Below are 16,103 nucleotides of genomic sequence, written 5' to 3'. Positions count from 1 at the left end.
CTACTTTGATTCAAACTTCCTTTTCATGACTACAGCTGGAATATCGAGCCAGGATGATGATCCCACGGTGTGTGAAGAGAAGTCTTTTAAAAAGTTTTATTAAGTAAGTAAGTCCGTAGGAAAATTCCAAAGACATGACGTATAACTAAAGAGACATTTTGACAACCGAACAATTAAATCTCCCTCACTTACCTATTTACCTTCTCCTGTGGGAACCCGTGGGCAAATCCCTATATTCGGATATATTTCCAATCGACAAATGTGAAATAAGGAGCTCATTTTCATAACCCCATATGTCCATGTTGATCAATTTTTTAGCAAAGCCCAAAAAACTGCCTAATCTGCATTTTTTTTAGATAGAACCTATTTATAAAATAATTTTTAAAATCCATACAGCTTCTTAACACAAAAATTTGCATAAAATTTAGATTATACTCTTCAAAATTAGAAAACTATTTGTCACAATCCTGAGGTTTTGATAACAACACATTTGTATGTAGGGATTTGAGTCAACCAGTAATAAGATTAGATAAGGAAAGTTTTTTATTAATGAGTTATGCTTTCGACTGGAAGGCGATAAGGTTTAAAAAAATAAAAGTTTATAAACAATTCTTCTTAATTGATGAGTATTGGTTTTTTTCCAGTAAAAGCTGTTCTGGCATTCCAAAAGTCCTATCAGCAGGTAAAAATGAATGTCCTCTGACTGGAAACGTTATCGATATTTTTTTCAAGCAACCTTAATGTGAAGATAAAAAGTACATGAGGGTATGAAGAATATGATTATTTTCGTTTTGCCCAGTGCAACCATCACTGTAAAATCGCAGATGAACAACCCTTGATAGGTTTTCGTTTTTGAGATAGGCTAACAAAGCAGGTGTTACTTCGATTGAACCACGACCTGCTTGCTCTTCTGTCCAAATATAAAAATTTTGCTTCTCGATCCCTGCAATATCAGGGACACAAAAACATTAAATAGTCCTAGGCATAGCATAAAATGCTTGTTCGTGGTAAGGGTTGAACCCGTTGTCTGTCGAAACATACAGTTTTATCTTTTTCACGATATTCTTTCAATAGGTCATAAAAGCACTTCGCCCTTTTTTTTGTATTCATTTTCCGTAAAAAACACTATTTTTGTGCCTGTAGTATTTTTTTATTTTATTTTCCAGCTTTGCAGCACAATAACCACAAACGTCGGAAGCTGGAGATCTGAAACCTACATTGAATTCTACACAAAATATTTTCCGAAACATTGGAATGCTTGACTCTAAGTTGAGCATTTTCTTGATTAGCATTATAAATGCTATGAAGCTTTTTAACTGATAAATCACTATTCAAATTTACTAGTTTGTATATTTGCGACTGTAGTGGCTTTCTGTGCCTTTTAAAGTTGCCATTAAACTTTCGAACAGCTTCCTTTTTATATAAATACCTTTGACTGACTCTGTCACCACCTCTGTTGTCTTTTAATCCTTTATTGTTTTTTGAGTGTCGACAAGTATATTCAAATTGATATTGTACCATAGTTCTATGTGCAAAATATTGATTGTAAAAAATATTACTAAGCGTAATTCAAATATGTTTATCCAAATAATCGCGTATACTTCATAATATATTCTCGCAATATCGTGCAGTCTGAAACATTATTGGTAAAAATATTGTGCATTTAAAACTCGTACTATTTATTCGTAAGAATATTTTCCAATTTTTTTAAATTTTCTCAGCAATTATTGCTCGAAATACAAAATATTTCATACTGTGAGTCCAAATTATAACAAATTACAAACTTTTTTCATAAATAATGTTCTTTTTCGAAATACCGTATTTCAACTTCCGTTTAGTGCAGCGTCTGGAATGGTGAAAAAGGTGAAATAAAGCTAAACTCTGCAATCTTATCGAATTAACCTTTCCTACGAAAGCTGCGTTATGTGTAGAAAACTCGGTTGCTCCGCCGTGCTTAGAAATCGTGTCAGAAATACCGTAGTGCACTCAGTTGTGTACCTGATCTGACAGTGACAGTACCTCTTCATCTAGAGTACACTGGATAGCTGAAGGGTAACCACACTGAGCTCCTTTGTAGCGTAGTAGGTGTTTCTGATTTGGAAACTATGAAAAGGGTTCGTTTTGGACTTCTTTGTTGCCCACTCTTTTTGGATGTCTTCGGTCGATCGTGGACTCCTGAAGTATGTGATATAGTGACATTATTAGATGTCACACTCTTGACTAAGAAGAAGGTGAAATGGAGCTAAAGTCAATACCTGCATTGAAACAACCTTTCCCACCATAGCTATGTTATCTAAAATATAGATAACATCATAATTTAATTGTTGTTGCCGAGTGAAGTAAGCAACTTTAATTTGTCTTTTTAAATGGATAGAAGTGAGTTTCGAGCCGCGGTTAAACATTAAACACTTGTATTTCAAAAGCTTGACGCCAACAGAAATGGAGCTGAGTTGGACAAAGTGCATAGCACATCTATTCCTGTGTTTGCAGCTGTTTACAATTTTGGGTGACTGAGTTTACAAGTGCCCGTGCGTCCACAAGAGATGGATGCAGAACTGGACGCCCTTTGGAAGTGTCTGCCCCCGAAATGATTAAAGAAATCCACGATATCATTTTAAGTGATCGACGACACAAAGTGGGCGAAATAGTTGAGGCCACAACGAGTATCGCAGAGTACAGTGGCTTCGATTTTGCAAGAAAAATTGGGTGTGAAAAAACCTCGGCCAGATGGGTGCCGCGTTTGCTCACAGTGCATAATAAACGCAATCATGTGGTTGAATCTGATGCTGTTTTGTCGCCTTTCCTTCGCAATCCTGATGAGTTTCTGCGTCGATATATAACTGTCGATGAAACTTGGACACATCAATGTACTCCAGACACAGAAGAACAGTCAAACAGTGGATTTTTTAGCGAACGGACTCCGAAGACTGTCAAGTCGGCTGGTATGGTTATCGCAACGGTCTTTTGGAATACTCCCGGAATAATCTTCATTGATTAATTGAAATATAGAACAACGGTAACAGGAGAGTATAACGCGTCATTATAGCAAAGACATCCAGGAAAAATCATTAAGATTTTTTTCACACACCTAACAGTTGCAATGACCAAAATTATGGAATTAGAGTTCCAGTTATTACAACATCCACCGTATTCACTAGATTTGGCTCTCAGGGACTATTTCTTATTTCCAGACTTGAAGAAATAGCAAACGTTTATGTCTAACGAAGACGTTTCCAAAATTCTACATTATAGGCGGATTAAAAATTTGAAACAACGCTGAGAAAAATGTATAAAGTCGAAGGAGGTTATATTGAAAGTAAAAAGTTTACCCAATAAATGTGTTTTTTCCACTTTTTTCTAATGACTTATTGAACGTGCTTGAATTATTGTGGTAATCACAACCAAAAGCTAACCTCTACGCGCCGGGTTGAATAATTTCCTCTAGTAATGTATTCATGTAATTTATGAGTTAAAAGAAGACTGAATAGAATAGAATACTTTATTGTTCATTGGCATATTGCAGTTTTTTAAATATATTCATAACGTATAAAAATATTATGTAAAACAGTTGAAAAGCTATGACAACACACAATCTGTAAGTGCGAGAGATAGAGAACCTCCATTGTTGTCAAATACGTTTGGAATCCTTCTTCACCAGGTTTTGTAAAATTAAGTGATAGAGATTATTTATTGAAATTAAGGTGGTCCATTTACGAGTTGGTAATTTGTACGATCACCGAAAGAGATTCCTTCCACAAAGCGTGAGTACAAGACAACACAAGTAACACCATCGTACTGGACAAGATGATCCTCAATATGATTTCCAAGTTCATTGAAAGGTATCATAAAAAGTAACGGTCCCAAAATCGAGCCTTGTGGGTCACCTCCTTGGACCTCATTAAAATCTGAAATATAATCAGAGGAGATTTAACGACAACCTCTAAAATGGTGGGGTCAGACAAATTAATTTAATTAATATATCGATACAAATTACGAAGTTTTCAAATCCATGTGTCTTCTGCAGCCGGATGAAGATAAAAAAATAAAGGTTTTAATCTACGGAATGCCGGCCATTTTGTATAATTGAACTTAAAGGTCATTAGTAAGCAAATTAAGTATTTTAGATTAATAAGACTTGGTAAATATATCATCGTAGTAAATTTTGAAAAGTTACCGCCGAGTACATTTGTCTCGGTTTCAAGGAAACGTTTCCCCGAAAGATTCTGTTCCAAGTGGCATGTTCTCGTAATATGTTGATTGAGGATTTCAAAATATATAACTGTATTTGTAACATTTCTAGCCTGTTAAAATTCAGCTATTAGTGCCAAATAGCTAGTGCTTTAAAGGAAATTAAAAGACATTTTGGTCAATATAAAAAGATTTAAATGTGCGATAGTACAATGTACAGTACACAGTCTTCTGTTTTCATGTCTTCTGGGTAGCCGACAATACCTTGTTACAAACACCTGTGAATGAATAAGCAATTAATAAAATAAAAAGAATGTGAATGAATTTTGGAACAACACTTGTATAATCTGCATGGGAAACAAAGGTTTACATGCCATAAAAAATTATAGGCCAAATTTTTGGTGTAACTAGTGTTGATTTAAATTAACAGACATAAAGTAAATCCACAATGGCATTCACAAAAGAGTAAAACCATTATTTTAAGTAACCTATTTAAGATGACTTATTACTTACTAAAACATTTATAACTTATATACGGTTTTATCCTATTCATAAATTATCGCGTAGGATAGGTTAGGAACGGAAAACATGTTATCTTGATTAATGATAGTGACATGTATTACATATATAGGTTTCAATACCTTTCCCGGTTTGCAAATGTATATTTTGCATCCTATAGGCCGTATAAGATTATTATCGTATTGTTAAATTAATACGTATTCTTTTCATAAAAGATAAACAATAGAAATACACATTGATATACAACATTTTATTTAAAGTGTAAGCAAGAAGAAATGGTGTTTGTGTAAATAAATAATTCTATATTATTTGTTTAACACACAATTTCAAGATACCCAAGATAACTAGCATAGCTTCCACAGGAAAGCGTGTATACTAAAATTCTGTAACACTGTTCAAAATGCACCAAAACTTAGTAGTACGGCTACTAGTTGTACAAATTTACAAGTAGATAAATTTGCGTTTCTCAAGTAGGCCTAATTTAAATAACAATGCCATGAAGTTTTCATAACTGTTAAGTTTTTATCAAGTGATATTGTGTACCATTTATTGTCGTTGTTAGCATTGCGTAGCATAAGCAGAAATTAATGGATTTCCTAAAAGATACAATATTGTACTACTAAGCATGGAAAGGAAAAAGGTAATGATATTATATGATTATATGTATAAAATGTGTCATTAGAATAAAATCATAAATTTTTATTACATACAAATATGAATGTTGAGTTCTGTTCACCTTCCTCTCAGTGCAGCGTCTGAAATCTGACCCTGTCACAGACTTGACTCCTGGAATCTGGAGTCATGTTCGTTTGAAGCTATCAAAAGAAAAGTAGGCAACGAAGAAGGTCAAAAAGAAGAAATGAAGCTACAAAATATAGTTTCATCTAGGTGAAGTGTTATGTTCATTGTCTCATCAGGTGTTCTATGTTTTTACACGATCTCTAAGCACGATGGAGCAACTGAGTTTTCTACACGAAACGTTGGACATGACTCCAGATTCCAGGAGTCAAATCTGTGACAGCGTCAGATTCCAAATGCTCCTCTAAGAGGAAGTTGAACTGAAGCTAAACTCAGCATTCACATTGATTCATCTCTTCCCGCTATAGCTACAAACAAAGTTGTATCACTTAATAAAGCACTACTATAAATTATATACATTTCTTGAAAAATGGTTATATCTACCCTCTCCGTTCTAACATGTTAAAACACGAACGATCGAGGCTGATCTCGATAACTTTCATTGCAGCTACAGCTATGTCCAGAACTAATTTATATGTAGTTTTGTTGTGTGTAGTTATTGGTATCACTTTTACAATCATCGGATGTCTAAAATATAAAAACAAAAGACCATTCTTATCGATAGAAGCATGTTTCATGGAGAGATCATTTTATAGGGAAAGAATTGGTGACAGAATTAAATACTAATTTAGCTTTGAGATCTAATATATTTTTTCTCTATAAACTGTATTGACCATTATTGCAGCTCTAACGATGCCTAACTAACTAGTTATAGCGGTCTTGTATTTGTGTATGGAGATATAAATATAAATATAATAATGCAAATAATAGTAATGTAAATTGGATTGGCGCTATATGGTCATAATTTATTAAAATAAATATATAATAAATTATATAATATATAAAACGTTAAAAAAACGTGTGAACCTTGACGTTGCATACTAAACAAATAATATCTCAAAGAAAAAAGTTGTATCACTTAATAAAGCACTACTATAAATTATATACATTTCTTGAAAAATGGTTATATCTACCCTCTCCGTTCTAACATGTTAAAACACGAACGATCGAGGCTGATCTCGATTATTAATTTAACAGTGTGTGATTGGATTGTCTACCTTTGGAAAGAGTAAACCATTTTAAGTATCTGGGGATTATTTTGGATGAAAAAATGAATTTTGAACAACATATTATTAGTTGAATAAAAAATTAAAATCTTCTATTAGAACTTTTTACTTTTTAAGAAATTTTTGTAATAGTGATGTTCTACGTTCCCTCTATTTTGGTTTAATAAACTCTAGATTGCAATATGGTATAATATGTTGGGGCGGGACATATAAGTATCTGATAGACAAATTAAGAACCACCCAAAACTACTTTTTACGTGTCATGTTAAAGAAACTAAAAACAGAAAGTTCCTTTCCCCTCTACAAAGAAATAAATATTAAACCTATTCAACATATTTTTGTGTACAAAGTCCTAAGATTGTTTTTTATTAGAAGTGGGAATGTAGGGAATGATAATATACATTATTATTATACTAGATATGTAAATAGAAATAATTTTAGACTACCAAAAGTAAATAAATCCATTTTTCGCCATTCTTTTCAGTATTTAGGACCAAAGTTGTTTAATCATATTCCATTACACATTAAAAATATTCCAAATTTAAAACAATTTTGTCAACAAGTAATTATTTGGCTTACTTTGCAGCAAGACATTGGCTATTTGAGTACTGTGATGTCATAAGGTGTAAAGAGTTTCATGGTCTATGTATATATTATATATCGCTTATCATAATTGTTTATTGGTAATTTATTGATATTTATTATATTTATTGTTAATTATTTTGTGTATGTATTGTGGTGTATAATTTATTTATTTTGTGTGTTTGTTTATTGTATGTAATTTATTTTCTGAATTGTATTATTGCATAAATATTTTTTGTAGATACCCAAATGGCGGCTCAAAGTAATATATGATGCTAGACTCTCGTAAATGTGAATTTATTGTTTATTTTTTCAATTTACTAACTGGCCACACTACTTGTAAAAGCGGTCAGTCAATTTCCAAAAATGATAATGTTATAATTATGTTTATATTGATTGGAAATAAATTCATTTATTCATTTATTATTTATTCATTTATTCAGAAAAACTAAAAGGGCCTAATCATGTCGAAGTAGATCAAAATAAATCAGGAATATATCTAATACCATGTAATCATTTCAATACGAAAAACAATGGAAAAAGACAAATATGCATACAAGATTCTAAGAACATCACTTTCACGTCAAAGTGTAAAGGACACATTATATACAAAAACCATTATCATTAAATCACATTATCATACCTTAATATTTATCGTTTGGAAATCGTATTGCAAAATTAACCACAACGAGAAAGACATTTTAAACAATATTTCATAATAGAGTTCCAAATTATATTTGATGCTTTTTGGAAACTAAACAATGCAAGACGAATTAGTAAAAATCACATGTCTCTCTGTATTTTAAAACATACAAATCTGTTTTTTATGCACTTTTGTGGAGTGTCTGACGAAGACTGCTTCACGGTCGAGAGGGTTCACAAAATTAAGAATAGTTTTAACTATTGGTTTTGTGATGTTAAATTTAATGATTAAAAATTGAATAACCTATGTTTTTAACATTAGTGGCAAGTTGTGAATGACGTCATCAGTTGAAATGGGAAGCTTAACTGTACGCTGTTGTGTTTTATAATGTGTCTAGTAGCTTGACAGTATACGTAATAAAAAAAATCAAGAACCTTGTAGACTTTCCTTTTTATTAAAACAGCTCCATATACTTACATGACATTATAAAAGCAGAAGGAAAACAAACTTGTATTCCATTTTACTGACTTCGGATGTAACGAAATTTTCCACTGTACAAGTTTATTGCCAGTTGTAACCAAACATCGCTTTCAGACATAATATGGCTTGTCTTAGCTTGCTTTCCCATCAGGCTGTGTATTATTAGTACTAAATATAGATAGCAATCTGTACGGCAGGAAGTTGAAACCGGCTACAGTTAAAGTGTAACCAATGTCGTAATTTACCTAACTATAAAAATAAAAGCGAGATTTAAATTCAAGGTAAATATGTAATTTATTTAACATTATTTTTAGTATAACCTGAATATTTTGAGAGCCTACAATTATATTATATATTCAATCATTACTATTTCATTCAAAAAACTTTGTTTGTGTATGTTTTTGAAATTCTTCTGGATTATTTTTATGTAAACGCGGAAATGTCTACTATTATTACTGACCATTAAACATGTACAATAATCACAATGGACTGTAAAAGTTTAGAAGTATTTTTGTATTGCATAAGCACGCAACCTAGTTTTAGTGAATTTACTAGAGGAATTTTCCAAAAGAAATATCTGTAGCTTGATCGTCAGCTGCTCTAGCTTAAGTGGGGCTTGAAATTAATTGGGGGGGGGGGGGGTAACGACAGAGTACAAATTTCTCATATAAAATTTTTTCTGGCGAATTTTTCAGTTTCCTTATCAATCTGTCGGTATCCACATGACATTATCGATTCGTTCATAAATAAAACTACCCCATTGTCACCGTACAAAAACGACATTGTCGGTTACTTCATGGACTGTGACATGTGAGTGAGTGCATCCTCACCTCACATATGTACTTGATTTTCTCGTGTAGTTAAAGTAGTAAATAAAATAAAATTATTCTCTTGGTTTCCTTCTACATTTTTTAAATCACAATAGTAGGCCTATTATATGTCCTTCCTGAAAACTGGAAAATTTTAATCACAGTCCCACGGGTAGTTTTAGGTATTTATTTAAAGTAATATTTCGGGGAACATTTTCTAGAGAAAAATGGCTGATGATAAGGATGTAAATGTTTAACAGTACGTCTGTAGTATTACATATTTATGAAAAAAGTTATTTCCTTATGAAGTATTTTATCAGAAAGCCTGTTATTTTATAAAATTACATTTCGTTAAAATGTTATTTCCTTGAGTTATAAAAAAGTAACAGTTATATTATTCTTAAAGTTACACCTTTGTCTTCAGCCATTTTTCTTTAGACTTAATTACAAAATTGTCCAAAATGTCTGCTTCAAATGCCTACAAATCGTTAAGTACTCAAAAATTGTTTATAAGTACGCGATTCTGAATATTAAATTAATCAAGCAGATCAAAAACAGTTTACACCAGATGAGTTAATGGTTAGGCTATATAATAGCCTATACTAAATATTAAAGCACTCATAAATGTTTATTCTACGAAATCAATTCTGCAGATACAAATTCTGATGTGTGCTCTATTCAATACCGCTGAAGTTCATGTGTTTATTTTTTTAATTGTACAAAATCAAGCCCTTAAATATATATATTTTTGCTTTTAAAGAATATAGTATTTGAGTTCAGAATATGTAAACCATGAGGCTGTGCCTTTTTCTTCTCTCGATTACTGTACATTCTTATTTATCCATTTCTTTCACAACTTGTTTATTATATTATTTTTTACATTGTATTTATTAATGTTTATTGCTACAACAACACATCTCTTGTAGTATACTATAGTTAATATTGGGTGTAGATGTAGGCCCACATGTCATTCGATTACAATTAAACCAAGGTCAAATCTGCGATCGGAAAGTGTCAAAACTGGTATCTTTTTGCCTAATTAGTTACCGGTCGAATATTTCTACAGCAGCACTTCGTGTTAATTGGTTACGAGAGGCAGAGCAGTAAAATATCGTTATTTTTCAATAATATAAGAGGACGTCTACAACAATAAATCGAATCCAAATTAATGTTAAATGAACGATTGTGTAGAATTATAGGCGCTTAAATGAAAAATTAAATTAAGATTACAATGTAGAATCATATTGAAATGATAATATTTATTGGTTACGTATATTCTAATACTAAATTTAATTCTATAACATTTCCTATCGTTAAACTAATCAATGTTCAATATTCAGCGGATGTAGTGGTCAAGAAAAGAGCAAAATAAAATATAAAAGTAATACTGTCCGAAATAGGGCTCGGATAATTTAGTTTTGTTGATAGGGGGGCTTTCTTGTTCATTATGCGCTTCGAGGAGCGGGAGAGGAGGGGTGGGTCATCTTTCGCGAGAATCTGAGAGAGCCTGGGTCGGGGAGGGGAAGGAGGGGTGAGAGATGGGACGTGGTTGGCGGAGACACCTCAGGGGGAGGGGAGGGGGGTCCTTGGCTCGCACGCTGCCCAAACTTCGCTCTCGCTCGGACAGTCTCAGTCTCCGAGTCGTAGTGGCCAGTGGAGGTGAGCGCGCGTGTTTGTGTGTGTGCGTCTGTGCGCACGAGACCGCCGAGTACAGTCGATGTCAGAACCGCTCAGCGCGCCGCTCGGACCGAAGATGTTTACGTGCCGCTCTCTCCGACATCTGATCATGTGACAGTTCGTGGAACTCAAGTGTTTTATTTTTTAGTTCTTTTGTTTTGACTGAGACTGTGAGATACCCGGATGGGTATACGGACAGTGAGGTGAAGTGAACTATGGCACAGCAGCCTACGCCGCTCCAACATCACTGCAAGGACTGCGGCCTGTTCTTCGACTCCGGCAACTCCTTGGACGTCCACCTCCAGTACCACAAGGAGAACCTCCTCAGCAAGTGGGGCAACAGTTCTGGTGAGGAGTCTAATAATAACAATGTCAAGCCTAACAAGTCCCCTAGGGTGGCGGCGGTTCCCGCTGACTCTAGCGATTCAGTTTTAGACAGATTTTCTCCTAACTTTAATTTCCCGGTTAACCGAGCCACTCCCCCCAGTAGTAATTATCATTTCCCGTCTGCCGACATGAGGCCTCCTTCTGTGGGCCAGGACGGAGGCAGTAGGCCCAATTCGAATTTCAATCCGAATTCCGATCCGGACTACATTCTAGGTTCCGGCTCCGGTTTTCCACAGAGGCGGTCACCCACGCCTACCTCCCCCTCCCCTCATATGTTGCAAACTTCGACGTCATTTCGTTTTCACCCTTATCAGCAGCCTATGTACACCCATCAGGACCAAAGGAACGGTGGAGTTTCCTCCTCCTCCCCCGGTGTGATGGCTAACCACCAAGCTACTCATCAGTGTGAAAAGTGTGGCTTTGTTTGTGATAGTCCCAATAGCTTGCTTGAACACATTCAGAACTCGCATCCTCCCTCACCTCCTGACAATTTTGGTTTCAACAACGAATTCATGAGGCATCATGATGTAAAAAATGAACCCCAAGCGGAGATCTTAGATTTAGACTCTCACAAAGTCCATGTGTATCAACCCCCTCAGGGAGATGAAGGTAGCCAGAACAGTCAGAGTAGTCAATTAGACCCCGGGATGGTCCCTTGGATGCCAGGTCTTCAAGAGAAGAAACTTTACCATCCCTTACAGATGAATGGTAGTGGCATGCCTTCGCCAGATTTTAATGTTTCTACCACTACTCTCAATTCTCCTGAGATACCTCATCATCAGTCATATCATTATGAACACCATATCAGTCCTCCTAATCAACTACCTCCTCAGATTACCTCTTCTCAAATGCCTTCATTGCCTCAAAAATCTAGTATGCAGTCCATGTCTAAGGGTTCAAATAATACTTCATGGAAATCGAATGAAGCCAGGAGGCCCAAAACTTATAATTGTACTGCTTGCAATAAATGGTTTACAAGCTCTGGACATTTGAAAAGACATTACAATACCACTCTGCACAAGAATGCCGTGAAGCAAAGTGGCATTCCTGATCCTGCAAATTTACCAGTAAGCAATCACCATCACCCGCCTAAAGATCCGGCGCCACCGTTTATACCTCATCAAGATTCACCTCCAACTTCGCAACTAGAAGAAAATCCACTAATGCCTAAATTAGAAGATGTAAATTACGATAGACCTCAGCATCAAATAGGAACTAATGGAAATAATTTTTTATCGAATCCCCCAAACTCGCTGGCAGGCCCTTCGGAGGTTACGGGGGGCCTGCTTCTCCATTCTACTCAATTCCAAACCAACCCAGAGGAAATGAGATCTCCCCAGCATACACTGCCCCCTATACAGCAGCACCAGAACTTTCTACCTTTCCCGGGAGCGCCGCACCCTACCTACCCTCAGGGTATGACGATGTACCCAAACTTGCAGCCCCCCCACGTTTCTTCCATCCGGCCAATAGTTACCAACAACATTATTGGTAACTCGGACGTACTCGAGCAATCGGTGGACATGCAGCAGATCTGGGGACGGAACGGTGAACTCAAGAGCCAGCTCATCGCCCTGGCGACACCGACCGACCAACAAGAACCGCTGCCCAGTTTCTCACTGTTCGCCCAGAACTTTAGTGGATACGTACCATCGTTTTCACAACGCCAGTCCACAAGTACGTCCGAATCGAACGTGGGGGGGCTCAGTCCTACTCAAGTTTCCAGTTTGGACTCTTTTTATCCGTCTCAGAGCCCGAATCAGGGCTTTCACATCTCAGATGTACATACGGTCGAAGGCAACAAATTCAGTCCTTCCAGTGATAGCAACACTCTACCTCCTTCTGAAAGCAGCAGTTACGAGGACTCGTACCCGTCCCCAGACGCCATGCTGCCCAGCTCCAGTGTGGACGACATGGAGAAACCCATCATGCTGGACAACATCAAAATAGAAGACAACTCCGTGAGCAGCACGAACGGGGAACGTAACTCTCCTACAGCCCTCATCAAGTGCGTGGACTGCGACAAAGTCTTCAACAAAGCCTGCTACCTCACGCAACACAACAAGAGCTTCCACAACGGTGAGAAACCCTTCAAGTGCGAGAAATGTGGCAAGAGATTCGAATGCGAGTCGCAGCACCAGGAACACTTGAGCAAACACGCAGGAGAGAAGCCGTACAAATGTGACATCTGTCCGAAGCAGTTCAACCACAAGACGGATCTGAGGCGTCACATGTGCCTGCACACCGGAGACAAGCCGTTCTGCTGCAACATCTGCGGAAAGGGCTTTATCCGCAAAGATCACATGGTCAAGCACTGCGATACCCACAAGAAGAAACACGCCGTCCCACCGCAGATGAAGGTGCTCTTCACGCAGAATCCGCAGAAACAACAGCTTGATACTGACATGCGTCTTCTCCCTATTCCACTTCAGGTCAATCACTGACTAAAGGTAACAATCAAGCTGAAGCAAACTTTCAACGATAAAATTCATTTTAATTCTGAGTTTTATTGCCTGACTGTAACGTTTTTGTTCAACGTGTTGTATATGTAGTTATATTTTGTATTTTTTTAGTTAGAAGTAAGGGAAAATAAAAACCAAATGTTGAAAAATATTTTGATCAATTGTAATGTTCAGAGATAATAAAAAAATGTACATAAATTTGGTATTATTTTAATATGACATTGATTATTCTAAATTTGGATTATGTACAACTTAAGGACTTGTGCATTCAGTCTTTTGATAATCATAATAAGAGAATAATTTTTAAAGGAAGAAATAAACATACTAGACATAAAAGTAAACATTAGTATACCCATGAATTAAAATAATTATCTTACCATTCTCAATGAATACTTTCAGATTTATTACAGGCATATACGTAGTTCAATCTTGACATATATTTTTTACCTTTTTATAGTTACACAAGTTTTTCTCTGATGTTTCAAGAAAATAATTGCTGAAGTTTGAATTGTTTATGTACCAGTCCAATATAAAATGAATTTACAGTTTTAGAAAAGCACTTGTTTTATATGTTTAAAAGTTAACATTTATAAAGTTTCAAAATAAATGTATTCACTTTTATAAAGGTATTAGAGAAATGAAAACAATTATTTTTTAATTAAAATTTGTAGTCTAATTAAAAACGTGGTACAATAAAAATTATTTCAGAAAATGATGCTTTCATGTATTTATTAAAAATATATATTTAAATTCATTGAATAAAATGATAATTTTGTTTTGAGTATTTTACAAATGATTTCAGCAATATGAATGTGCCAAAAGTACTTATATATTTCTTCCAGATTTGTGTGCCAAATTATTATAAGTAGCCAGAGAAGCAAGTCGCTTCACGTACCTGAGACACTCACCTCTTCGCAAAGTTTGCTTCAATTTGATCTGAGCCATCTGTTGATCTCATGGGATGTTTATAATGCCAGTGTAATTATTTCCAATATTTTATTGTGCGTATTAATAAATTATCCGTTTGTTTTTAACACCATAAGATGGGCTTCACCTTAGATTTTTTGATTTTGTTTTTAAAAGTCACTTTACATTTATCATTAAATATGTTAATTCTTGCCAGAAATCGTATGAAGTCACTAAAAACAGTAATGAATTTGATATGAAATTGATTTTCAAAGCAAGTATTATTTTTATTCCAATAATATTTGGTGAATTAGAGATCATCTTTATTCTGCTTTCAGAAACTAATTATACATTATATGCTAAAATGTTAAAAGAGGATATTTTTGTTCTATAAAAAATTAATAATGTAGGACCTGAAGGGTACCTACTTTACAACAACACAGGCTTGGATAAATCCAGCCTGTTAATAATAGGTTTTATCCAAGTTATAAATAATCTAGCACAAAATTACCTTTCCAACATCTTGCAAATGTATTTTTTCAACACTAACATTTAATCACATTAAATTTCAAAATAATATTTATTTTTTACTATGTCTAAACTAATTAAAACAAAAGCATAAAATCAAATCAAATAATAAGTTGATTGGAAAGTATATATCAAATATGAGAGTTTGATACTTGCACATTAAATTCATAATTTTATTTAAAAACGTTATTTGGAATACTACACTAGACAATATTATAAATATTTGCCTAATGTGTTCAGGAATTCAAGAATTCCTAAGTTTTCAATAATAAATTCGTGATGTGATGGTCCATTTATTTTCCGATCAAAGTTATAAAATGTCTAGTGCTTTGAAAAAGTATGACATTATCAGTTGTGTACAATAAATTTGACAACTAAAAGTCATTTTTATTTTATTTATTGTTTAATTAAAATGAACTATTTTATATTAATTATTTTAAATTAAAATGCTACACATAATTTATTAACCCCAAATAAAACCATTCTATTTTATTCCGTTTTGAATTATCCACCGGAATCAAGGTTAAACTCAAGCTCTTATGGTGTGCTAAAATTAATTCCTATTGTGCCAACTCGAGTTGGCTTGTACATATATATTATTGTTTACCATGTGCTACTTGTTCCTATTATTTTAACGTAGATTTTGTTGATTTGTGCTGCTCAGAACACCTTAGGAGCAAGAACCAGGCGCAATAATCACGTATTTGCTCAAGTCCAGTCCGGGGCTGGCTGGCTACAGACAGTATAATATAAGTATAGTGTGGTTAGGCTATGTCATGTCTTCAACTGAGACAATTGTAAATGTTTCCTTGCCATAATATTTATACCTTTAGGTTCCTTTTGCTGGCAGTTTTGATATTTTTACATTAATATTCCTGTAACTGAAAATATCTTAAATGTAATTTTTCTGTTCAAAATTATCATTTTATGTAGGCAGTAGGCTATACTTTACAGTAGGCTATACTTTATAAAATTCTTTTTTGTAGAAATAATCTTCAATTATCTTTAAAAATGCGTACAAAGTGAATAGTTTGCCCTCAAACCGAAACTGCCAACA

General features: G+C 34.6%; 1 protein-coding gene across 1 annotated transcript; it reads left to right on the top strand.

The window, feature by feature from the left end:
* The first annotated feature begins 10,719 nt into the window (after positions 1-10,719).
* Positions 10,720-13,810, top strand: LOC124360883 (asparagine-rich zinc finger protein AZF1-like). The gene has a single exon (XM_046814859.1). The coding sequence runs from the start codon at positions 10,979-10,981 to the stop codon at positions 13,592-13,594; it is 2,616 nt and encodes an 871-aa protein (XP_046670815.1). The 5' UTR covers positions 10,720-10,978; the 3' UTR covers positions 13,595-13,810.
* The last annotated feature ends 2,293 nt before the right edge of the window (positions 13,811-16,103 follow it).

Source organism: Homalodisca vitripennis, chromosome 4 (assembly GCF_021130785.1).
Source record: "Homalodisca vitripennis isolate AUS2020 chromosome 4, UT_GWSS_2.1, whole genome shotgun sequence".
Lineage (NCBI taxonomy): Eukaryota > Metazoa > Arthropoda > Insecta > Hemiptera > Cicadellidae > Homalodisca > Homalodisca vitripennis.
The sequence above is the reverse complement of the archived record's forward strand: the minus strand, read 5'-3'. Positions and strand labels throughout refer to the sequence as shown.

Bases quoted from the DNA above. Each gene is read 5' to 3' on its own strand.
- LOC124360883 (XM_046814859.1), top strand. From the start codon at position 10,979: ATGGCACAGCAGCCTACGCCGCTCCAACATCACTGCAAGGACTGCGGC.